This window comes from Bos indicus, chromosome 3, assembly GCF_029378745.1.
Source record: "Bos indicus isolate NIAB-ARS_2022 breed Sahiwal x Tharparkar chromosome 3, NIAB-ARS_B.indTharparkar_mat_pri_1.0, whole genome shotgun sequence".
Taxonomy (NCBI): Eukaryota; Metazoa; Chordata; class Mammalia; order Artiodactyla; family Bovidae; genus Bos; species Bos indicus.
Window position 1 is genome coordinate 29,858,330 of NC_091762.1, and position 24,140 is coordinate 29,882,469.

Consider the following 24,140-nt stretch of genomic DNA (forward strand, 5'->3'; position numbering starts at 1 on the left):
GAGTGTACAACCTAGAATGGATGCCAAAGACAAAGTTTGCTTGTTTTTTAAAAATTTTCACCGTGCTGGGTCTTCATTGCTGTGCGAGGGCTACTCTCTAGTTGCGGTGCTTGGGCTTCTCATTGCGGTGGCTTCTCCAGGCTCTAGGTGGCTCTAAATGGGGGCTTTGGTAGTTGCAGCATGCGGTCTCAGTAGTTGTGGTGCGGGGGCTTAGTTCCCCCCGGCCAACCCCCCGTTGTGTGGAATCTTCCCAGACTAGGAACTGAACCTGTGTCCCTGGCATTGGCAGGTGGATTCCTAATCACTGGACTACTAGGGAAGTCCCAATAGTATTTTGATTATGTAAATATCGCAAGGGAAAAACTAACCCAAGGTGAGCCAGAAGTTTTGTGTGATTGAAAGGTGATTCAGTAAGCTTTCTGTTTAGGAAAAGAACCAAGCCCAAGATTCTGGGAACTTTCTGTGATCTGGTGGTCGAGGAGGTGTTCAAAGAGAAAGTTACCTAGGAATGATATAGTCAAGGTGGAAGGGTATATCTAAATAAAAGCACTGTGACCAAAATAAAGAGAAGTTTGGGGCTTCACTGGTGGTCTAGAGGTTGAGAATCTGCCTGCCAATGCAGGGAACATGGATTCGATCCCTGGTCTGGGAAGATACCATGTGCCTCTGGGCAACTAAGCCTATGCGCCACAACTACTGAAGCCCACATGCCCCAGAGCTTGTACTCAACAACAGAAGCCACTGCAATGAGAGGCCCATGCACCACGACAAAGATTCCCCTGTTCACTACAACCAGAGAAAGCCCACTCTCAGAAAGCCCAGCAACGAAGACCTAGCACAGCCAAAATAAATCAATCATCTGAAAAAAAGAAAAAGACAACACTCTGAGGATGAGAATCCCCCATCGGCAGCTGTAGACACAAATATTCTATAAGGGCAAGCAGAATCATTTTCTAGTGATGTAGATGGGATATCCTACAGAAGAGAAAGGGGAAAGTGCCAAGGACTCAAGACAAAACAGCTTGTGGTGGTGGTGCTCAGGGAAGGTGAGAGGTGGGAAGCAGGTAACAGACCAAGGGCTACTCACCAGTGATGGCACTGAAAATTCATGCACATACAGGGAACTATATTCAATATCCTTTGATAAACCACAATGGAAAAGAATATGAAAAAGTATGTATGTATAACTGAATCACTTTGCTGTACAGTAGAAATTAATACATTATAAATCAACTATACTTCAATAAAACAATTTTTTAAAATGTCTACATGGACCTCCAGATGGAATTTCTCCTATTTATGAACCACTCTAAGAATGCAGAGGGAACTGTCCCCTTAGGAGTGGACTTGAGATAAGAGAACCCAGATCTAAATCCCTTTTCTTGAACAACCAGACTCACTTATCTTCTATTTCCTACCACAAAGGGCAGTCTGGGTCACGTGTAAGAGATGGTTGCCCGAGGCCAGTCAGGCAGATTTTCTTCCCTAAGGGGACTTAAATCACTGTCAGTCTCCTTGTGGAAAAGTACAAGTTTCCCCACAGATCATGAAGCAAATAACTAATTGATCTCTAGGGAACTGTCTTTCTCCCAGTAACTTGAAGCTTAATTGCAAGATCTTCACAGATCAATGGGGTCATCCTTAGATTCTAAAAATAAATTGGCTTCTTAAAGATACATGTATTGCAGCATTTTTGTATGAGAGTGTTGAGAAATCAAGTAATACAACTGCCAATCTCTATTATAAGCCAGAAAATTTGATTTAGAATAGTATGGAATCTTACCATTGTTAATACACAGACATGCCACCGACAACTACATTTCTCAAAGCCCTTCGCTTCTCACCCTCCCCCTACCATCTGAATTCGTATAGATCCCGCTTCGAGGAATACGTGTGACACAGCATGTGCCAAAAGTGGACAAGTGTCCTTGTTGCTAGAAGATAACTCCCATCTGGGGGCCCCTGCACTGAAGACTACCTTATCTCTCCCAGCCACCTTTGCATAGCACAGAAGTGAGACAGCTAGAGGCTCCCAGATGAAGTCTAAACGTTGCCCACATAGCTTAGTAAATATTAAGTATGCAAGATGATTTTCCACGTGTTGACATCTACCATTCTAATAACATCATTTGAACTTAATGAGTCTTCGTGGTATTTTTAAATTTTATTTATTTTTGGCTGTGCTGGGTCTTCATTGCTGCCTGTGGGCTTTTCTCTAGTTGCAGAGCCGGGGCTACTCTCTAGCTGTGTGCAGGCTTCTCACTGCAGTGGCTTCTCTTGTTATGGAGCACGGGCTCAAGGGTCCACAGGCTTCGACAGTTGCAGCACACAGGCTGCTGTTGGGGCTCCTGGGCTCTAGAGCACAGGCTGTATAGTTGCTCAGTTGCTCTGTGGCGTGTGGGATCTTCCTGCAGAGGGATCAAACCCTTATCTCCTGCATTGGCAGGTGGATTCTTTACCACTGAGCCACCAGGGAAGCCCTTTCATAGTATTTTACTGCTATCCTCGTCTGCAGAAAAGGTAGTAAGGAAACTTTCTGGAGGGCAACTAGGCACCATTTTTATCAAGAACTTAAAACTGTTGGGATTAGCAGATGCAAACTACTACAAAGAGAATGGATAAACAACAGGTCCTACTGTACAGCACTGGGAACTACACTCAATATCCTGTAATAAGCCATAATGGAAAAGAATATGAAAAAGAATGTATATGTGTAATTTTCCATTGTATGTATATATATGTGTATATATGTATAACTGAATCACTGCTGTACAGCAGAAGTTAACACAGCATTGGAAATCAACTACACTTCAATAAACTAAATTAAAAAACCTTAAAACTGTTATCCCACTTCCAGCAATTTACTCCAAGAAAATAAACACAAATGCCATGATATAGGCATAAGGATATTCGTTGCAATATGTATAATTGTGAAAAAAAGAGCACACAAAATGATAAATAAAACAAATAGTTTAATTAAGATATACCCATAATAGGGTATTATAAAACTATTAAAATGACATTTTGTATGAGAAAGTGCTTAAGATATTAATAAACTGAAATGCAGGATATAAAACTATATATGGTATTACCCCAATTTGGAAAAAATTATACATTTAATATATTTGCACACACAGAAAAAGACTAGAAGACAGTTGATCCACATGGAAGAAGTTTGAGTTTTTTCTTCTCTATAGTTTATGACTTCCAAAGTTTATTTTATCAGAGAATAATTTTTTTTTTTTTAAGAACCAGAGGCTAAGAGAACCAATATTTGAAATACCCATCATGTGGAAGGCACTGACCTAGGAATCTGACCGATTATCTAAGCTCCAGCAGTCAGGAGAGGTCAGGTAGCCCAGTGGTCAAGAACCCGCCTGTCAGTGCAGGGGACACGAAGAGATGTGGGTTCGATCCCTGGGTCAGGAATTTCCCCTGGAGACGGAAATGGCAACACACTCCAGTATTCTTGTCTCGGAAATCCCATGGACAGGTGCTGCAGTCTATGGGGTTGCAAAGAGTCAGACACGACTGAGCACACACACACAAGCATCTCAATGCCTGGTTTACAGATGAGAAACTGAGGCTCCGTTATGGAAGCCTGGAATCTCTATTTGCCCAGGTGCCTTGGACTCATGCCCAGGACAGTGCCCATGTCCCCTGCTGCCCCACATGCCTCACCAGTATGGTTCCTAGTAGGCCCACAGGAGGGTTGCAGTGAAGGTCACGGACCAAACAGAACTGTGTATAGTTTGCCCTAGAGAAAGGCCTTATTTTGCATTCTAAACTCTTCATATCTTCCTCCAGTAGACAATTTCCTCCCCCCTGGAAAAGAAACACAGGCCTCTTCACTGGGAAGGTTTGAGCTCCACTGAGAAACAGTTTTTATCCATTTGTCCAGCTCCACATGCCTGCGCCCTCTGAGACCATGGTATCTGCTGTCTTGCTTATTGGTTTGGCATTATCAGGCTGTGAGCAGAAGGACAGGGCAGAACGTCACACCCCTACCCCTTCCACCAGCTGGCTTCTTGGTCTCTGCCCTGGATACTAAAACCAACAGGCTGTGTCCTCTGGCTCTCAACCTGAGGAGGGGGACAGCAAATATCCCAGCTATGTGACCAATCAGGACTACCTGGCAGCATATTTGATCTTCTGTAACCTTATTTTGCCAAACAGTCGGGACTCCAGGCGGCTGGGAGGCCCATTCTAACCCTCAGCCTAATTGTCGGCTGAGTTCCAGGTACTGCCTTGGTGAGGGGCGTCCAGTCCCCCCGGCTCTCTTCCAGGTAGGTCCCCAGGGACACTAACTGCAAACTCTCATGGAGGAGAGATGGAATTTTTCTCTACTTTTCTAAGGATGTTCATCACTTCCTATTCCCTCCCTGAGGCAGAGACAGGAAGTGACTTAGATGGGGTCAGTGACATTCAGGACTGGAGCATGCTGCCTGGGTCATACCACAGTTCCTGAATTAAAGAACAGAACTACCTAGGGGCTTTTATCTAGGAAGAGACAGAAGGGGACATGGGGAATGACACATGACATGCAAAACAGGGGGAATAAACTGGTCCTTTCTGAAAAGACCCTTCATCTCTCTCTGCAGTCACAAAAGGGGACTACATGTTCAAAAAGGTTACAGAAATACTGGGTTAAACAAAGTTTAAAAGTTCCTATAGGACTTCTCAGAACCTTTAAATGCTCACAAATACTGTAAAGGTATTATAATGAAAAGGGTTTCTTAAACCCCAGTCAGTTAGAGAACTAAGGATTCCCTAAGCACCAGGAGCCCAATGAACACACTGGAAGTGTGTTACAGGGTGGGCCTGTAACACAGAAAAGGCCCCAAATAGGCCATCTGCACTATCTTCAAAAGTACAGTAGGGCTGTGGCACTGCCGTTTGTTAGCGGTGGAAATACAAAGAATGCTAACTTTGAAAATAAACAACTCTTGATGCATTAAAAAAAAAAGTGCAGAGTTGGATCAAACAAGGTTGTCATTTTGTATTCTCCCGTCTGTACTCAGGAGTTTATGGTATTTTTCCACTTGCTGGTCGAAGACCCTGGAAGAAAATCCCGTCTGGATAAAGTCCACTGGAGTCAGAAGGTATTTGAGTGCCAGGCCCCTGAACTCAGGAGCCAGAAGAGGGGCAGCCTCACTGCTGGGAGACAGGCGAGAATCCTGGCCTATCCAGGCTCTCTGGTTCTCTGTGGCTGCCGAGGCCACACTGTCTCCCATGCGTACCAAGTAGGGCCCTACACCAATTTCCTCCCCAGTTTCCAGAGAAAGGAATTTCTCATTTGTAGACCTTAAGTGCACCGGAAAACCCGAAGGGGTAGTTACTACAGTCACCATCTTCTGGGACTCAGAGGAAGGGACTGCCCCCTCCCCTTCTCGGCAGCAGACATCTGGGAACGACTGCTTCTTGACTTGCAAAGGATGGTGGGAGGGCTGCTTCTCAAGCTCCCCAGCCAGGTTCTCATTCTTGGTCTTCTTTGAGTCCCTGTCAGCTTGAGAGTGATCAGCATCTTCCTCAAGGGATTCAAACACGACACCCTGGGTTCTCAGTCTCTTGAGCTTCCTTTCTAAAAACAGCCAGAGAAAACTTGGATTTCTGGAGGAGGAACTCATGTATTGCTGTACAGAGTCTGGAATCAGGGGCACAGAGAGCCTGGGGCTCAAGCTGTCCTGAAAGTAGTCCCTACAGGGTTGTCGCCGGACAATGGGCACCACCTGGCAAGGTTTTAGTGCCGCAACAAAGACACGGAGCTCCGAGTAGGAGGAATGGTCAGAGTAAGGGATGACATGGATATTCGGGTGGGAGCGGTAGATCTTCCGGCTGGTGGGGAGGATGGCAATGGTAGGGTGGGTCTGGTTCCAACGCAGCATGGCAGAATGGCAGATCTCCATGTGGTCCACAGCATGGATGCGGCCAGCCTTCTCCTCCACTGTGAACACATCTGCCAGGCCCAGCAGCTGTACCAACTCCAGGCGCCGAGGACTCAGTACCACCCAGGTCTGAAACTCCAGGGCCAGCCGCTCCAGCAGTGACTCTTTTCCCAGGCTGTACAGTCCTGAATAATGTTAAAGAGATTGGGGAAACTAACAAAGGAAGACAATGAAGCTATGTTACTGTAGTTGTTCAGTTGCTAAATCATGTCCAACTCTTTTGTGACACCTTATGGACTGTAGCCCGCCAGGTTCCTCTGTCCGTGGGATTTCCCAAGCAAGAATCCTGGAGTGGGTAGCCATTTCTTCCTCCAGGGGATCTTCCTGACACAGGGACTGAAGCCACGTCTCCTGCACTGGCAGGTGGATTCTTTACCACTGAGCCACCAGAGAAGCCACAATGAAGCTTTGTGCTTAGTCACTCAGTCGTGTCGGACTCTTTGCGACCCAGAGGACTGTAGTCCACCAGGCTCCTCTGTCCGTGGAGGATTCTCCAGGCAAGAATACTGGAGTGTGGGTTGCCATGCCCTCCTTAATGAAGCTATGGGGGAATCCTAATAAACCAAGTGTTTAATAAAAATACCCAAAGTTAATGGGACTATCCCCTGTTTGTGTATCAGGAAGGAGGTGCATGTGAGCTAGGTTTATGGAGGATGGGGCTCCCCAGGTGGCTCAGTGGTAAAGAGTCCACCTGCCAATCTAGGAGATGCAGGCAGTTGGGACAATCCCCTGGAGGGGGAAATGGCAGTCCACTCCACTATTCCTGCCTGGAGAATCCCATAGACAGAGGAGCCTGGCGGGCTACAGTCCATGGAGTCACAGAGGGTGGGATGGGACTGAGCACAGATGGAGGATGGGGTAGGGAGAAAGTTAACACAGAATCCACTCATTCATTCAGTTCAGCAAAAGAGCGCACCCACCAAGTGTTTAGCAGTGTGAAAACAACAATCTCAGCCCTCAGGGAGTGTCATCCACATGAGGATCCAGAAAAAATGCATGTTAGAGACATGCACACAGTATTATGGGGCACAGAGAAGTATCTACCAGTTGATGGAGTTAGGGAAAACTTCCTGAAAACACTTAGCTGAGTCCTAAATGATGGGTCCAAGTTAATCTGACAAGGGAAGGGGATGGCAGAGAACATTTTAAGTGAGGTCATTTCGGTGTTTCTAAGGTAGAAAGAAATGGGTAAGAAAGGACACTAAAGAGGTGAGCGAGGGCCATATAACAGGGGGCTTTGCATGTACTGCTAGGGAGCATGGATTTGATTCTGTTAAGTGAAGGTGAGTCACGGAGGAGTTGGAAGCAGGAAAATGGCTAATTCAAATCACAGGATCAGAGCAGGGTTTTAGAAAAAAAAAAAGTGGCAGCAATGTTATTTGAAGGCCTGGACAAGACTATATTGAAAGCAGAAGTACCAGTTAGAAGGTCCAAACGGTACTTAGAGAGAAAGAAATGGAGGCCTGAATTTGGATAATGCTTATGGTAACAGATACAGGAGATGCTATTTAAACACTTGTTCACAGACCTTTTCTGAAGGTGTATTTCAAGTCAACAGTCAGATTGTGACCTCCTTTAAAGAACCTGTATTTCCTTTATATCTACTTTATTCCTCATCATGGTTCAAAATCTCACTCTTTGGGCACAAATGTAGCTGATTTCTCTCTCCCTATCCCCCCCACCCTTTAAAAAAAAAACCTATTCTAGGCCCTTTACTACTAGACTTTAAACCCTCATATTTTATTCATTTTTCTATTCCCACTGCCTATCAGAATATTTGACACATAGTATGGGCTTATTGTATATCTGAAAAATTAATCAAGCCCTTCTGTAGTACCCTCCTAGCTAGCTATGCTCCTCTAGGAAAATTCTGTGTTAAAAACTCCAATAAGACTTAGGACTGGTATTTCTTCATGAAGTCAAGCAATCCTGAAAGAGAATATCTCTCCATCAATCTGGTGTCACTCTGGAAGGTATACAATTTGTTTTCAATGCCTCTGTTTAAGCCTATTTTGAAACTCCTTTCAGAGTTGGGGCATATCCTTTTAAAATATTCATTATGGTGGCAAATCTTCCTTTTGTGGATTTATTACAATTTTGGAAACAATCAAAAAAGTCATTTGGCTTCCCTGGTGGTCCAGTGCCTAAGACTCCACGCTCCCAATGCAGGGGGCCTGGGTTCAATCCCTAGTCAGGGAACTAGATCCCACATGCCACAGCCAAGACCCATCACAGCTAGATAAATTAAAATTTTTAAAAAAGGTATTTGGAATTAAATCTATTACATTTTAAAAAATAAAAACTGATTTTCATAAACTATCCCAAAAGGCAATTTCAGCTGCAATTTCAATGTATCTAATTAAAAGCTTAACACTCACTTGAGCATCTACATTCTGATAATCTGCATTCACTTTCTAATAAATATTTATCAAATTCCTCTATCAGGCATTAATCTAGGCATCTGGCATATATCCCTAAGTGAAACAAAGAGCCTGTTTATTGTGAAATTTCCATTCTAGCAGGGGGAGACAGATAATAAGAACTAAATACAATAAATACATAAACTCTGGAATACATTATAAAGTGATTACTGCAATAGTGTCCCTCTCCTACTTAAAACCCTTCAATAGCTTTTTGACCTAAGAGCAATGGTTGCATTTAGGATCAAGTTCAAAATGGCTTACAGGCACTTCAGCCCCTCCTGCCTTTCCAGCCTCCTCAACCACTATGCACCTGTCACATGGCTTCTTCTCTGTTCCACAAACACGTAAGACTTCTTCCCACCTCCAACCATGCTCTCAAGGAATAAATGTGTGTGTGGCAGAAGTGGGGATAGGCAATCAACAATAAGCAACAGTACAGGAAAACATGAAGTCTGTGGGAAGTTGAGTGCCATGAAAAAATGAAAAAGTTGAATTGGCTTAGGGGATCTGGGGTTGGGAATGTGGGAGCAGAGATGTACTTTTAAATAATAAGGTCAGGGTAGATTTCATGGAGAAAAGGAGATCTGCACAAAGACATGAAAGATGTAAGAACCCCCAAAGAACCTAGATTCACTAGTTCCATAGTGAGAGAAAAAGGAAAACCCTCACCAATTTTTATGTTATGTTGTGGGTGCTTTCGAATGAGCTCAACAATCTGGCGGGCAGCTTCTTCTTGGGAAGGAAGAACTAGGTCTGGGTTGCAATTGGTATTGTCTAGGTATAAGGTATGAATCTGTTTCCCCAGTCTCAGGGCTGGCTCCTTCAGCATGGATGGTGTATACCGAAAATCACCTGGGAAAAAAATATGGGAGGCATAGTCAGAGACAAAAGCATAGAAGACAAGCCTCTCCCAATTCCAACAGCAGATGGGCATTTGCCTATTGGCATCTTGGAAAAAACTAGAGTCTAGCAGTGATCTAATGTAGCACAGTTTCTTTGTGGAAATGTCTCCATCGTGCTCCTGCATTTTCATTACTCTTTGCAAAGTCTGTACCCTTAAAGAATGAAAAATCAATTGAGAAAGGGTCATTGCGCTCATGTGACATGAAGCTAGGAGGCCTCCAGGCTTCTACTATGAATCAAGGCTACTCAAGAAAAGCAATGTTGGGAATTTCCTGGCAGTCCAGTTGTTCGGATTCAGTGCTTTCATTGCTGGCAGGACTGGTTCAATCCCAGGTTGGGGAACTATAATCTTGAAAACCATGGGGCTTGGTCAAAAAAAAAAAGAGTGTCTAGGCTGGGAAAGTGGGAAGGACCCCTCTGGAAGCCGACCTGTGTAGAGGATGGTTCCAAAGTATCCTTCAAAGAGAAACATGACAGAGCCGGGGCAGTGGTTGGCATCCAAGAGGGTGACGGTCATGGTCTCTCGCCCAACTTCATCTAGAGGCAGGACATGGCTCTCACCAACCTCCAGGGCTCGGATCCACTGCTTAGATACCTAAAGAAACAGCAGGTCATCTCAGGAAACACAGACGCCTCTCCCTGGTACCTCCCTGGATCAGAAGCTGTGATAGGGATCACAGTCCTCTTTTCCTTCTCCCTCTCTCTACCCCATCCTTCCTACAAGGCTAAATTAATAGTCCAGAAAGCAAGTCTATTCAACCATTCCTCAACTTTCCAAATAATAATCCCTTGGAGTGCTGTGCTTAATCACTCAGTCGTGGCCAACTCTTTGCCACCCCATGGACTACAGCCCACTAGATTCCTCTGTCCATGGAATTCTCCAGGCAAGAATACTGGAGGGTGTTACCACGCCCTTCTCCACGGGATTTTCCCGACCCCGGGATCGGACCCAGGTCTCCCGAATTGCAGGCGGATTCTTTACCGTCTGAGCCACCAGGGAAGCCCTTAGGGGGTACCTGTGAAAAAAATTCCAGCCAGATTTCCAGGACCTGCACCAGCTGTGTCTACTGATTCAAATGCGGGAGGAGGGAGGCACTGGACAATCTATTTACTCAGAACATTAGATGAATTCTTAGGAGCCAAGTTTGGAAAACACTGGCCTAGCTTACGTGAAGAAGTAGGAACAGTTTCCTTGAAAGGCCTAGAAGTCCTCCCCAGTTTTATCGCTGAAACATCCCAAGCCAGCCAGTTGGAAACCACTCTTGTTCTGGGTTTAATATATGCATTTCTGGGTTCCCCAAAACTGTCGCTTTTGTAAAAATCAGTTCTCCTGGCCACAACTCTATGACTCCAAGACTGACAGATCGGAAGGCCCCACCCAGAGGCCGACTCCAGCCCCCCATACCTGTAGGTGACGGTGCAAGAGGTAAGCCGTGATTGGGGAGCAGTAGAGGGGCCGGGTCCAGGTGCTAGTCAGACCCACCGTGTGGTCCGAGTGCATGTGGGTCAAGAAGAAGAGTCGGGCGGAGCCAGCCCGGCGCAGGCTCCAAAAATCCACAGCGATGGGCGTATGAGGGATCAAGACCCCGTTCATGGTGGCGGGGTTCGAGTCACCAGTGGGTTCTTCATGGGAACAGAGTTCCTGTGTGAGGCTCCTACTATGCCGCCCTGAAAAAAAACATGCTCGGGCATGAACAGGGCTAGAGACCGTAAGGAAAAGCCAGCCCAGTGAGGGAATGAATGGCCAGATTGGGCAGAAAGAAGGAAGTGACCTTGCTGGTAGGAGTTTGGGTGGAATCTCAAACCGCAGAAGGCGCCCAACCAAGCGCCACTCCCCCGAACGCGCAGGACCAGGGACTGAAGCCGGGCACTCAAAGCGCGCGCTGCTGGGCGGAGACAGGCCGAAGTAGCCAACTTCCGATTGCCCGCAGCAGCTCCACCAGAGGGAGCCGCGCGGCAGCGCCGGGAGGTGAGAGGTTGGGGGAAGGGCACCCAAAGGTCGGGATCCAGGCTGCTCTCGGCGGTCACTGGGAGAGGGTGATTGGCAGCTGCTCTACGCGGTCCCTCTAGAGGAGGCGGGACTTCCGCAGAGAGCTTGATTGGGCCTCAAGGTGACGGCAACCGCGTGGAGGCGCAAGAAAGGCTGGAACTGGAGAGGGAGGGGTTCACGGACAGTTGGCTGCCGGGCTGGAAATCAAGCCGAGGACCTAGAGGTTGGGGAGAGCTCTGTGGGCGGGGCGAACCAGCCTGCAGGTCCCGGGATAGAATCGCAGAGCCTCGGGTGGGCCTCTCCCGGAAGCGAGAGGGTTGAAGTTGAGTATGCTAGGTCCTGGTTGCGAGCCTTGGGGAAGACAAGGCTGGGGCAGAGATCGCGCCTGTTGTTGTCCCTTCACTGACTGACATTTCCTTTACCCAGGTCCCCACATCAGGGCTAGAAGGAGCCCGAGTTCCCTAGGGATCTGTGGAAACTGCCCCGTGACTGTTGGAGAAGATGCCGTATCTTGGCTCCGAGGACGTGGTGAAGGAGCTGAAGAAGGCTCTGTGTAATCCTCACATTCAGGCTGATAGGCTGCGCTATCGGAGTGTCATCCAGCGAGTGATTAGGTATCACCTAAAGCCCTATCCCCCATTGCCATCCCCAGCAGGCCTCTCTCCCCATGGCTGCGCAGAAAGAGTTAATGAACTTTCATACATGGCAGTTGTACGGTTTGGCCTTTCTGCTGCTCTGGAATGACATCTAAGTCTCCCTTGTGGGGCATATTTTTCTTCTTTTACTCAGCTGGGTGGTTTCATCCATATCTTGAACTTGTACTGCTGATCTATATCTAGTACAGACGTCCTTTTTTATCCTCAGACTCACACATCCTATTGCTTGCTTGGCATTTCTGCCTGGAGATGTCTTCAAAGACACGCAAAATAGCACCTGCATTCTTCCCTCCAGCTTCCCAGACCTGCTCTTCAGCTTGTATTGTGTTGATAAATGTCACCACCCAGCTGACCAAGTGTGGGAGTCAGTCTTGATGACACCTGATCTTCACTGCTGAAGTCAGGTGGTATGGATTTATGGTTCTAAATATCCATCCTCTTTTTTAAAAATTGGCACTGCTGTTCTGGTTTCTTTATAAAAAGGAATTGCAGTAGTTTAAGAGTAGGTCAGGGCTTCCCTGCTGACTCAGTGGTAAAGAATCCACTGCCAACGCAAGAGACTCCAGTTCCATACCTGGGTCAGGAAGATCCCCTGGAGAAGGGAATGGCAACCGACTCCAGGATCCTTTCCTGGGAAATCCCATGGACAGAGGAGCCTGGCAGGCCACAGTCCATGGGGTTGCAAAAAGAGTCGGATGTGTGTTAGCAACTAAACTACAACAAAGTATCAGGTCATCTTGAGTGACTAAAACAACAGCAGAGTATTAGGTCATCTTGCTCCCATTTCAGTTAGAATGATTTTCCAATATATGAATTTGACAATATATCTCTTGCCTGTAGCAAACTTTGTATCACAAACTTTAGCATGCACAGAAGTTTTTAAGAATGCTTTTTAAAATTTTAATGCTTTTTAAGAAAATGTAAAGATTTCATTCAATCCAGTAATTCTGATTTCAGTAGGTGGGATGGAACCCAGGAATCTGCATTTTGAACAGACATCCCCTCAAATTCCTATAGAATAAAGTCCAAATTTCTTACCATAACATCCAAGGAACACCCTGTTAACTACCTTCAGACTGTCAAAAGAATATACCATTCTTGCTCATGTCCACAGTGTGTGTCATTACCTATCTACTACACTTGTCTGGAGCTCCTGCTAATTTGGCTCAAGTATTACTTCTTGGCAGTGTTAGATACCCACTGCACCTTATCTGTTATTTCTGTTGTAATACTTATCAGTCATTCTGTAATTAGAGGTGTCCTTGTCTGCCTGCTTGGTAGATTTGAGTTCCTTCAGATCCGAGAACATGCCTTCCTCAGATTATGTCCCCAGAACACATCCCTGGAATGTAAAAGCTGAATGCCATTGCAATGTATCAGTACTAGGAATTCTGTAAGTGTTTGTTGAATGAATAGAAGAACGTTTATTGCAGGCCATGTTAAGTTTTTATGTGATATGATAGAAAAGGTAGACCTGGTTGCTTCCCTCTAAAAGGTCACAACCTAGTTAGCTATCCAGGACATGTATAAGTAAAAGGCTTTCTGTAGGTTGGTGGTGGGGGGTTGGGGATTATAAATTTTACTTTTCCCTGCTGTGTGTTGGTTTCAGGCACATGACTCAAGGGGTGGACATGTCTGGTGTTTTCATGGAAATGGTGAAAGCTAGTGCCACTGTAGATATTGTTCAGAAGAAGTTAGTTTATCTCTACATGTGTACCTACGCTCCTCTGAAACCAGATCTGGCTCTCCTGGCCATCAATACACTGTGCAAAGACTGTTCGGACCCCAACCCAATGGTACGAGGGCTGGCATTACGGAGCATGTGTAGCCTCAGGTGAGCACACTCTTCCCTTCCTGCATCCCAGTGGCTGAAGAGTTCATGTGGTCACAGGCAGATTTTTAATGATGACAATTTATTTGAGCTTCTTAATACTGGGGAAAACATGGTTGTAACCGGAACTCAGGTTGTCAGCCATTACTTTGGTTTAAAAAACTACATAGATGATTTTATTAAGGGATTTTTTCTACCTTACTCTCAGTGAGATGGTTAAAGATTTCTAAATGTGTGTGTATTTTAACTTGCCTTTGCAGCATTATTCCACATGAAAAGTCAAGTGATGCTTTTTAAGTTTGGCAGCAGCTTTCTTGAGTTTGTTGAGAAGAGTCTGACCAATGCATATTCAAACATCTACTAAACCCTCTGTTAAGTGAATAGGGGCTAAATTATGTCAACACTAGTACTTTAGGATCTGGCTGACTCCAGAATGTGTTGCTTAGGATGCCTGGTGTGCAGGAATATATCCAACAGCCAATCCTCAATGGTCTGCGGGATAAGGCTTCATATGTCAGGAGGGTAGCAGTCCTTGGCTGTGCCAAGATGCATAATCTTCATGGAGACTCTGAAGTGGGTAAGTTTCAATGTAATCTATCATCCTCAGTATTTATTTGTGCTTCCATTATATGACTTTGTAAAACATTATGTCGTTTTGGTAGAAAATAATAATGTGGTTCTACTGGATGTCCCTTTTTTAAAATTTCATTTTATTTTTTAAATTTATTTTTATTTGGAGGATAATTGCTTTACATGTTGTGTTGGTTTCTGCCATAGAACAACATGAATCATCCAGAAATATACATATATCCTCTCCCTCTTGAACTTCCCTTCCACCCTAGGTGTCTCTTTTAAGTAGGATGCAAGGCTTGGTATTTTCTGAGATTAAAGAAGTCCTTTCTTTGGGGTTCAGGTGAAATTCTTTGCATTAACTACTTAGGATAGTCTGGACATGGCAATTTTTAGCCTTGTATGTTGTTACTGCCTTTGTTACTTTTGTGTAATAGCAGAGAAGTTCAGTTTTGTCTGCCTGGAACTATTATTCTGGCTCTATCCCCATGACTCTGAAGCTTCTGTTTATATGAAATCTTTGTTCTTTTGTAGATGGTGCCCTGGTAAATGAATTATATAGTTTGCTGCGCGACCAGGATCCAATTGTGGTTGTGAACTGCCTGAGGTCTCTAGAGGAAATTCTGAAACAGGAAGGAGGTGTTGTGATCAATAAGCCCATCGCCCACCATCTCTTAAATCGGTTTGGATGCCTCTGTTCTCTTTTTATCATGATCAGATCTGCATCTCTGCATCATAGTGGGATCTTGTTGATGTATTGAATGAAGGAGAGGTTCTTGAACAATTTCTGTAGAGCAGTAAAAAAAAGTTAACTGTAACCATTAACCACCTCATGTTTCATTGTAAGTTTTGTGTTTTTTGGTCTTAGTTTCTTTTGATAATATAGAGAGATGGCAGAAAGATCCTTCGGGAATAGGTTCTGTCCCTGCAGTCATTATGTCCCCCAAACTAAGCCATTCACACATACTATCTTACAGTATAGAGAGTCTGGGTCTAGGGTATAGCAATCATGTCTTTGGCCCTAGATGAGTATGCATTTGTACTGTGAACTCATCTTGTTATTTAAAGACTTTGTATAAACTTTAAGTAATATGTAAAAAGAATAATTCGATTATGGTACAACCTATTTTTAAGAATTCCCCCCTTATTGTGATGAGCAGATGACTAGTGACAGAGCAGTCGCATGGAGGTGGTCCTAATTTTGTTGCTAACGTAGCCCATTTGTTTTCTTTTTTGGATAGAATGTCAAAACTGGACCAGTGGGGCCAGGCTGAAGTCTTGAACTTTCTGCTCCGCTACCAACCCCGAAGTGAGGAGGAGCTGTTTGACATTCTCAATCTGTTGGACAGTTTTCTCAAGAGCAGCAGCCCAGGCGTGGTGATGGGAGCCACCAAACTCTTTCTGATCTTGGCCAAAAAATTCCCCCACGTGCAGACCGATGTGCTCATGCAAGTCAAGGGCCCTCTGCTGGCTGCCTGTTCTTCAGAGAGCCGAGAGCTCTGCTTTGCTGCCCTCTGCCATGTGCGCCAGATCCTGCACAGCTTGCCAGGTCACTTTAGCAGCCACTACAAGAAGTTTTTCTGCTCCTATTCGGAGCCTCACTACATCAAGCTCCAGAAGGTGGAGGTGCTGTGTGAGCTGGTGAACGACGAGAATGTGCAGCAGGTGCTGGAGGAGCTTCGAGGGTACTGCACCGACGTGTCTGCCGACTTCGCGCAGGCCGCCATCCTCGCCATTGGTAGGTGTCTGCTGCTTTTCCTTCGTGAGAGCCTACACCAAACAGCTAGAGAGCTGGGGAACCACAGCGAGCAAAAGGGAATGAGTCTTGCTTCAAGGGAAAGTATCTAGCACCAAAAACTTGGGTCAGTGACTACGAATAAGTGGAGGAGGAAGGCTCTTTTGGTCAACACCAGTGTTGCCATGTCTTTCTAGGATACAGACTACAGGTGATTCAAACTATCACATGATTAATTCACTGATTTTAAAAAACATTTATTTATTTTGGGTTGCACTGGGTCTTAGCTGCTGTTCTGAGGCTTTCTCTAGTTGAGGAGAGCGGGGACTACTCTTTGTCGTGGTACACGGGCTTCTCATTGTGTGGCTTCTCTTTTTGTGGAGCATGGACTCTAGGTGCACCGACTTCCCTAGCTGTAGCTCTTGGGCTCTGGTGCGCTGGCTGGGTAGTTGAGGCTCCTGGGCTTAGCTGCCCCACGGCAAGTGGGATCTTCCTGGAGCGGGGATCGAACCCGTGTCCCCCTGCATCGGCAGGCAGATTCCCATCCGCTGCTGGACCATCCGGGAAGTCCAACACAATTTATATTGCCTTTTGTTGTACCTTACCGAAAATGCGTTTCTGTGTATCATCTTCCCACAGTCTTGTGAGACAGTCAAGAAAAGTGGACAAGTGGTTATTAACTTGGTTTTCAAGATGAAGCAACTCGGGCACAAAGAGGTTCTTAAACTGCCCAAAGTTTATATAGTTCCTGAACTGGGACTGAAACCCAGCTTTCCTGACTCAAAGTCCTGTGTCAATTCAACAATCATTTATTGAGCTTCTACTCTGGGCTACTCCGTATTATGCTGAGTAGACCAACATGGAGTAAAACCTAAGGCCTACAGACCTTTTCACACTACCGTGTCGGGAATTTAAAGAGCTAGAGTGAGCCACAGCATGAAAGCAGCTGGGGAGCTCAGTTTCGGAGGACTTCAAGGGAAGGAGGAGAAGGAACTCTCCTATGTAGAATAAAGTATGGCTATTTTTAGGGTCAGAGAAAAGGAAACAAAGAGGGAAGTAGAAATCCTGCCATCCGGAGGCTGCGGTCAAGTGTCCCAGCAGGAATACTCCTGTGTATGTGTGCTGCAACAAACTGGCTGCCACATAAATACCCTGAAAGTTTTCAACCTTGTTCAATGGGGAATTCATTTTTACCTAAGTTCTCTTAAACTCTTATTTCATCAAGCAAGGTGTGATATTTTTTTTTAGGTGTTTCCTGTGCTCTTTGTTTTTGGTTGATAGGAAATTGTTTTAGAATGAGGTGGTAATATTTGATTTAACACTTTTTCTGCTTTCCTTCCTCTGTAGGTGGCATCGCCAGGACCTACACAGATCAGTGTATGCAGATTCTAACAGAGTTGCTGGGGCTTCGACAAGAGCACATTACCACGGGTAATAGCTACCATTCTAGGATTTTTTTGTGTGTTTCGGAGGGGAACCAATTTCCTGGCCTGTGATGGTTTCTCAGAACATGTTTGTTGCTGAATATGAGAGATTTAAGTTTTTCTTTACGTCATCATCTGTTGCCATCAGAGGAGCATATAGACCTAACAGGGCAGGGAGTCTTCAGGTTGCCGTGAGTCTTCAAGGCTGTTGTATAGCTAATGAAGGGTGCTAGGATGACCTTCGGAGAAGGCAATGGCAACGTACTCCAGTACTCTTGCCTGGAAAATCCCATGGATGGAGGAGCCTGGTAGGCTGCAGTCCATGGGGTCGCTAAGGGTCGGGCATGACTGAGCGACTTTACTTTCACTTTTCACTTTCATGCTTGGAGAAGGAAATGGCAACCCACTCCAGTGTTCTTGCCTGGAGAATCCCAGGGACAGAGGAGCCTAATGGGCTGCCGTCTATGGGGTCGCACAGAGTCGGACACGACTGAAGTGACTTAGCAGCAGCAGCAGGATGACCTTGCTTGTCATTTCCCCACCTTTGTCCCTCTTTTTGCTTTACAACAGCAACTGTAAGCAGTGGCTGCCAGGCCTGGGACTAGAATGACGCAAACAAGGTGCCAAGGATACAGACATTTAAAGAGGGGCTCACTATTATATAGACCATGGATAAACAACAAGGTCCTGCTGTACAGCACAGGGGTCTGTATGCAGCGTCCTGTGATGAGCCAGAACGGAGGCCTTCCCTGGCGGCCTAGTGTTTAAGAACTCACCTGCCAATGCAGGGGACACGAGTTTAGTCCCTGGTGTGAGGAGATTCCACATGCAGCGGGGCAGCTAAGCCAGCGAGTCACAGCTACTGAAGCCCGTGCGCCTAGAGCCTATGCCCTGCGACAAGAAAAGCCACAGCAATGAGAAGCCCATGCACAGCAACGGGAGAGTAGCCCCCACTTACCACAACTAGAAAAAAGTCTGCACAGCAACGAAGACCCAGCACAGCTAAAACAAAAAGCCTTACGAGAAGAGAATATATATATATGTGTATATGTAATGTATATAGAGAGTCACTCAGTCTCAGGTTCATGCAGGGGCTACCTCTGTGTCCTCTTGTGTTTTACAACCCGGCACCTTGCTCGCTTCACCATAGTCCCAGCCCAAGTGTCTCCATTTATACTTCAGAGCATCATTCAACAGCAGCACTTCCCCACATTTGTATATGGCTTTCCAGTTTACCAAGTGCCTTTACATACATTAATTCTTGTATCCTCATGGCAATCAGAGAAGAGCAACATTCATTTAAGAAATTGTTGCCCATGCCAGACATTTCTCAGGTGATCACTGACCACCCCCTTCAACACCCATTTTGCAGACATTCCCGCAGCCTGACTGTGTGACTTTTCTTAAGATTCCTTCCCACACGGAGGCTCTAACCCTGTGCTCTTGTGTTCTGAGCTGTGCTGCAGTGGTGGTGCAGACTTTCCGAGACCTGGCATGGTTGTGTCCTCAGTGTACGGAAGCTGTGTGTCAGGCCCTGCCCGGCTGTGAGGAGAACATTCAAGACAGTGAGGTAGACTACGATTCTCCTTTACTTCCGGATAAAGGGGAAGTGCTTGGGACCTGCTGTGAAATGGAATCTAATTATTCTTTCTATCCAGTGTCTGAAGTGGGAATTCTTAGAATCGATTGCCACCTCAGATTCTGTTTTGGGTGTAGGCGGGATATAAATTATGAAAACATTAGGATTTAACTATGGTTTCCTTACAAATATTTTGATACCATTATTCTCATGTAACATATTCATTATTTTGAACGAGAGATTTAGACCATAGGGTTTTCAGCTGGCATGAAAAGCAGAGTCATTTGTGGACTTTCTACATATGTTTAGGCTTCATCCCAGATCTACTCAGATATTCAGAAGTGGGAACCCTGGACACATAGTTTCAAGGAGCCTTGCAGGCGATTCTGATGTGCACTCTAGGTTAATCACCACTTTAATGGAGTAACTTAGGGAAATCTTCCAGTAACTTCCACTGAAGCATGAAACCCCAAATTGGGGCCAAAGCCCCAAAACTGAGGAATCTTTACTGCTTAAACAACATAGGCATGAGAGTCATAAGTCTCCTTTTTTGTGGTATAATTTCATTCCTGTTTGTTGTAGAGAGTTTAGTAGGAAGTAGATCAATAAATGCAAGTTGAAGCAAATAAAATATACTTTTTCTGCTAACTCTAAGGGAAAAGCAAAACCTGCTGCTGTCTGCCGTCTGCTCTCGCCTGGGTTTTGGACAGCCAAATGTTAAGCATCTGTTCTTACTCCCTAATTCCCTAGGGGAAGCAGGCACTTATCTGGTTACTCGGTGTCCATGGGAAGAGAATCCCCAATGCTCCTTATGTGTTAGAAGACTTCATAGAGAATGTGAAGTCAGAGACGTTCCCAGCTGTCAAAATGGAGCTGCTCACAGCTGTGCTGCGCCTCTTCTTCTCTCGCCCGGCTGAATGCCAGGACATGCTAGGCCGCTTGTTACACTACTGCATAGGTAGGCTCTTCAGAGGGAATGGTACTTGCTGTGGCCAGCTGTGTATACCTCCTGGTGGCTCAGATGATAAAGAACCTGCCTGCAATGCAGGAGACCCGGGATTGATCCCTGGGTTGGAAAGATCCCCCAGAGAAGGGAATGGCAACTCACTCCAGTATTCTTGCCTGGAGAATCCCATGGACAGAGGAGCCTCGTAGACTACAGTCCATGTGATCACCAAGAGTCAGACACAGCTGAACGACTAACACTTTCATGGTCGGTCGTAGAGGTTCTCACAGCTTTCATTGTTCGATGAGCCGTGTCTGGGACCCAAGGAGAAAATGTCAACATTTTCTAGGGTTTCCTCCCTCCTATTCTGGTGGGCACAGGGATAGAAAGAATGTTTTTGTTTTTAATTAACTCAATCTGTTATCTTACCTCAGAGGAAGAAAAGGACATGGCAGTACGAGATCGAGGTCTCTTCTATTATCGCCTCCTCTTAGCTGGCATCAGTGAAGCAAAGCAGATCCTGTGTAGCCCTAAATCTGACCCTTCCCTCAGACTTTTGGAGGATCAGGCAGAAAGACCTGTGAACAGCTGGGCCTTGGACTTCAACACTCTGGTGCCAGTATACGGCAAAGCCCGCTGGGCAACCCTATCTAAATGCCAGGGAGTAGAACATCATGGCCCAGAGCTTCCTAACACTGCAGCCTTTCCCACATCAGGTAAAAATCATTCTTATTTTCTATCTTGTCATGAAAAATCTTTATAGTAGAGAGTAAAGTAACCCAGCTAAACTTCAGATTGTTGCTTGAATTTTGTCTTTGTGAACAAGAAAATTTGCCATTGGTTATTTAAGCCATTTCTCCAAAGATAAAAATCACATTGTGTACTTTTGGAAATCTAGATTTAAAAATGTAGTTTCAGCAGACTGAGAGCATCTCTTAAATAAGCTTTCTGACTCTTGTAGGACCCCTGATTCCCGAAGAGAACAAGGAGAGGGTTCAGGAACTCCCTGATTCCGGAGCCCTTATGCTCATCCCCAATCACCAGCTTACTGCTGAGTGTTTTGAGAAAACTTGGCTGAGCCTCAAAGTTGCTCATCAGCAGGTGTTCCCGTGGCAGGGAGCAGTCCATCCTGACACCCTGCAGATGGCGCTGCAAGTCGTGAACATCCAGACCATCGCGATGAGCCGGGCTGGGACTCAGCCATGGAAAGCCTACCTCAGTGCTCAGGACGACACTGGCTGTCTGTTCCTAACAGAACTGCTGCTGGAGCCTGCGAATTTGCAAATGCAGATCTCAGTGAAACAAAGCGAGGCAAGGACAGAGACACTGAAGAGTTTTATTTCTGTTTTAGAAACTGTGATCGGAACGATTGGAGACATAAAATCATAACGGCTTCTTGTCTGTCCTGAGTGAGATGAATAGCTGTCAGAGTTCCTTAGTTTTTCTTATTATCACTGCTTGTAAGTCCAGATAATATCAAATGCAAAGGAGAAGGGGAATCTGGGAGTGAGGATTCTTCCATTTTTGTCCAAAGAACATTGACATGTTTCTCTCATACCTATTGGTTAATGATCCAACGTTTCCAAGTGATGTTGTAAAGGTTAATGTTGTTGGGGAGAGGGTGAGGGTAGAATTTGTATTCTCTTCTAATTAGTTTAAGGGATTATTTTACTAATTAAAGATGTCTGATGTGTCTGGAAACTGACAGGGACGTGAGCTTGTAAAGGTCATCTTTCTTCCCTGGATTACTACAGTAAATTCCTTACTGTTATATTTCTGCTGCTGCTGCTGCTAAGTAGCTTCAGTCGTGTCCAACTCTGTGTGACCCCAGAGATGGCAGCCCACCAGGCTCCCCAGTCCCTGGGATTCTCCAGGCAAGAACACTGGAGTGGCTTGCCATTTCCTTCTCCAGTGCATGAAAGTGAAAAGTGAAAAGCTCAGTCCTGTCCGACTCTTAGCGACCCCATGGACTGCAGCCTACCAGGCTCCTCCGTCCATGGGATTTTCCAGGCAAGAGTACTTGAGTGGGGTGCCATTGCCTTCTCCATAATATTTCTAATCATGCTTTTTAGGCCAGAGTTCAAAGCCCTAGCATGGTCTCCAAAGTTCCTCCTCTGTGCCATGTCTCAATGCTCACCAAAATACCCCGTGTTCTGGCAAAAGCAAAGCACTTGCAGTTCCCTGAATATACTCAGCTCTCTCTTATCTCTGTGCTTTTATTTCTTGCCTAGATTATTTCCTCACCCTCATATCTTTTTAAGTAACACTTAGTCTATCTTTTGGTGTTCAGTTCAGGTATGAGCTCTTTTAGGATGTTTTCTGTGACCCTCGCTGCCTTCCTTAGGGGTTTCATTCAAGCTGTGAAAGCAGTCAGTGCATATGTCTCGCAGTACTATTGAGGTGGCGCTAAAGGACCCACCTCCCAGTGCAGGAGATGTAAGAGGCGTGGGTTCGAACCCTGGTTTGGGAAGATCCCCTGGAAGAAAACCCATTCCAGTATTCTTGCCTGGAGAATCCCATGGACAGAGGAGCCTGGTAAACTATAGTCCATAGGGTCGCAAAGAGCCAGACTGAAGTGACTTAGCACAGCACAGTAGTACTATTGTAATTGTTTTCTTGCCACTCTTTCTCATGTTTAATTTTCTTCATAACTGACCACATTTTATACATGGAGACAACTTATGGCCAAAACAGATGTAATAAACTGATGGTAAAGTAAAAATAACCAGAGAACCCAGCATAGGAAAAATAAAAATACCTGTTAAGACCAGCTGGATTAGGGATGGGAAAGTATACAAATGTCCAGGCTGAAAGGGCCTACATAGTTGATACAGTTGAGGTTGTATTTAGCTTTGTAAGTGATTTGCATGCTAAGTAGCTTCAGTCATGTCTGACTCTTTGTGACCTCGTGGACTGTAGCCCACCAGGCTCCTCTGTCTGTGGGGATTCTCCAAGAATGAATACTGGAGTGGGTTGCCAAGCCCTTCTCCAGGGGATCTTCCCGACTCAGGGGTCGAACCTTCGTCTCTTGCGTCTCCTACATTGGCAGGTGGGTTCTTTACCACTAGCGCCACCCGGAAGCAGCCAGAATAAAGAGGAATGCTTGTGTAGTTGTCACCAGAGAGAAATAAATATTTCAATTCTAATTTCTAAAAGAAATTTACATGTAGTTTTACACGGATGGCACTGAATGGTATGTAGAATACTTGTGTGACAAGTTAGTAAAGTGTTTCACATGACTTTCCTATGGTGTTCATCAATCTGAACAGAGAGCATAATTTTAGTATGAAGCTTAGTGAGGGCATTCTTCAAGGACTAAAGATACTATGACCCAAATATCATCCAGCTTAACTCAAGGACTTCTACCTGGATCCATAGTTGGACTGCATATCCTTCAAATAATGCTTTGCCTATGATTTCTCTCAGCTAAGCTTTTAATAGGAGTAGAAAACAGATAGTGCTGAATTTTCTAGCAAGGACCTGGATTTAGTCAGTTGTCTGTCTCTGCCAGACAGTTTTTAAGGACAGTGATTATCTTTCTTTCCTTCTGTCTACAGTGCCTATGAGATAGTGGTTACTCAATAAATAGTATTGAATGAATGGCTGTGAGTTTTGAATAATTAGATTCTGATGGTATTTGTAGACTTGTGTTTGAAGTGTGTTTTGTTATATTGCGTCGACCATATAGAAGATAATAGATGGAATTCCATCTCGGCTAGGGTTTCTCAGAAGTGGTGCTACTGACATTTGGGGCCATATAATTCTTTGCTGTAGGAGGTTTATCTGTGCTGCTGCTAAGTCGCTTCAGTCGTGTCCGACTCTGTGTGACCCCATAGATGGCAGCCCACCAGGCTCCCCCGTCCCTGGGATTCTCCAGGCAAGAACACTGGAGTGGGTTGCCATTTCTTTCTCCAATTTATCTGTGCACTGTAGGATAATCATCAGAATCTCTGATCTATACCATTAGATGCCCCCAAACCCCCGTTGTGGCAACTAAAAATATTTTCAGATGTTGCCAGGTTACCATGGAAGTGAAAAATCACCCACAGTTGAAAAAGACAGATCTGGATCCTGGATCCCCAGGGACTAGAAGGAGGAGGATCACAACAGCTTCAGAATCACTTTCCATATTTTCACT

The 24,140-nt window shown here is 45.3% G+C and overlaps 2 protein-coding genes across 9 annotated transcripts; one reads left to right on the top strand and one right to left on the bottom strand.

Annotated features, from left to right (window-relative positions):
* Positions 1–2,955: 2,955 nt before the first annotated feature.
* Positions 2,956–10,865, bottom strand: DCLRE1B (DNA cross-link repair 1B). Its single transcript, XM_019958195.2, has 4 exons — positions 10,677–10,865; positions 9,701–9,866; positions 9,038–9,220; positions 2,956–6,070 (listed from the first exon to the last, which is right to left on the bottom strand). The coding sequence occupies exons 1-4, from the start codon at positions 10,863–10,865 to the stop codon at positions 4,980–4,982; spliced, it is 1,629 nt and encodes a 542-aa protein (XP_019813754.2). The 3' UTR covers positions 2,956–4,979.
* A 257-nt stretch (positions 10,866–11,122) lies between these two features.
* AP4B1 (adaptor related protein complex 4 subunit beta 1) lies at positions 11,123–23,602 on the top strand. Of its 8 annotated transcripts, none has more exons than XM_070785884.1 (11): positions 11,123–11,240; positions 11,688–11,875; positions 13,527–13,751; positions 14,195–14,325; positions 14,853–15,000; positions 15,560–16,056; positions 17,401–17,484; positions 18,944–19,047; positions 19,807–20,014; positions 20,437–20,718; positions 20,964–23,602. In XM_070785884.1, the coding sequence occupies exons 2-11, from the start codon at positions 11,763–11,765 to the stop codon at positions 21,389–21,391; spliced, it is 2,220 nt and encodes a 739-aa protein (XP_070641985.1). In that variant the 5' UTR covers positions 11,123–11,240; positions 11,688–11,762; the 3' UTR covers positions 21,392–23,602. The 8 variants fall into 8 exon arrangements, with proteins under 8 accessions (XP_070641985.1, XP_019812335.2, XP_019812333.2 ...); XM_019956776.2 differs by lacking the exon at positions 11,123–11,240 and adding an exon at positions 11,260–11,382; XM_019956774.2 differs by lacking the exon at positions 11,123–11,240 and adding an exon at positions 11,366–11,484.
* Positions 23,603–24,140: the final 538 nt, after the last annotated feature.

What these genes read in the sequence shown, in the direction of transcription:
- AP4B1 (XM_070785884.1), top strand. Translation starts at nt 11,763, where the DNA reads ATGCCGTATCTTGGCTCCGAGGACGTGGTGAAGGAGCTGAAGAAGGCT. An exon ending in GCCCACCATCTCTTAAATCG is followed by an intron (nt 15,001 to 15,559) that starts GTTTGGATGCCT and finishes TTTTTTGGATAG; the next exon opens with AATGTCAAAACTGGACCAGT. An exon ending in TGCAGCCTTTCCCACATCAG is followed by an intron (nt 20,719 to 20,963) that starts GTAAAAATCATT and finishes TGACTCTTGTAG; the next exon opens with GACCCCTGATTCCCGAAGAG.
- DCLRE1B (XM_019958195.2), bottom strand. Translation starts at nt 10,865, where the DNA reads ATGAACGGGGTCTTGATCCCTCATACGCCCATCGCTGTGGATTTTTGG. An exon ending in TCTTGCACCGTCACCTACAG is followed by an intron (nt 9,867 to 10,676) that starts GTATGGGGGGCT and finishes CTGTTTCTTTAG; the next exon opens with GTATCTAAGCAGTGGATCCG. An exon ending in ACAACATAACATAAAAATTG is followed by an intron (nt 6,071 to 9,037) that starts GTGAGGGTTTTC and finishes AACATTATTCAG; the next exon opens with GACTGTACAGCCTGGGAAAA.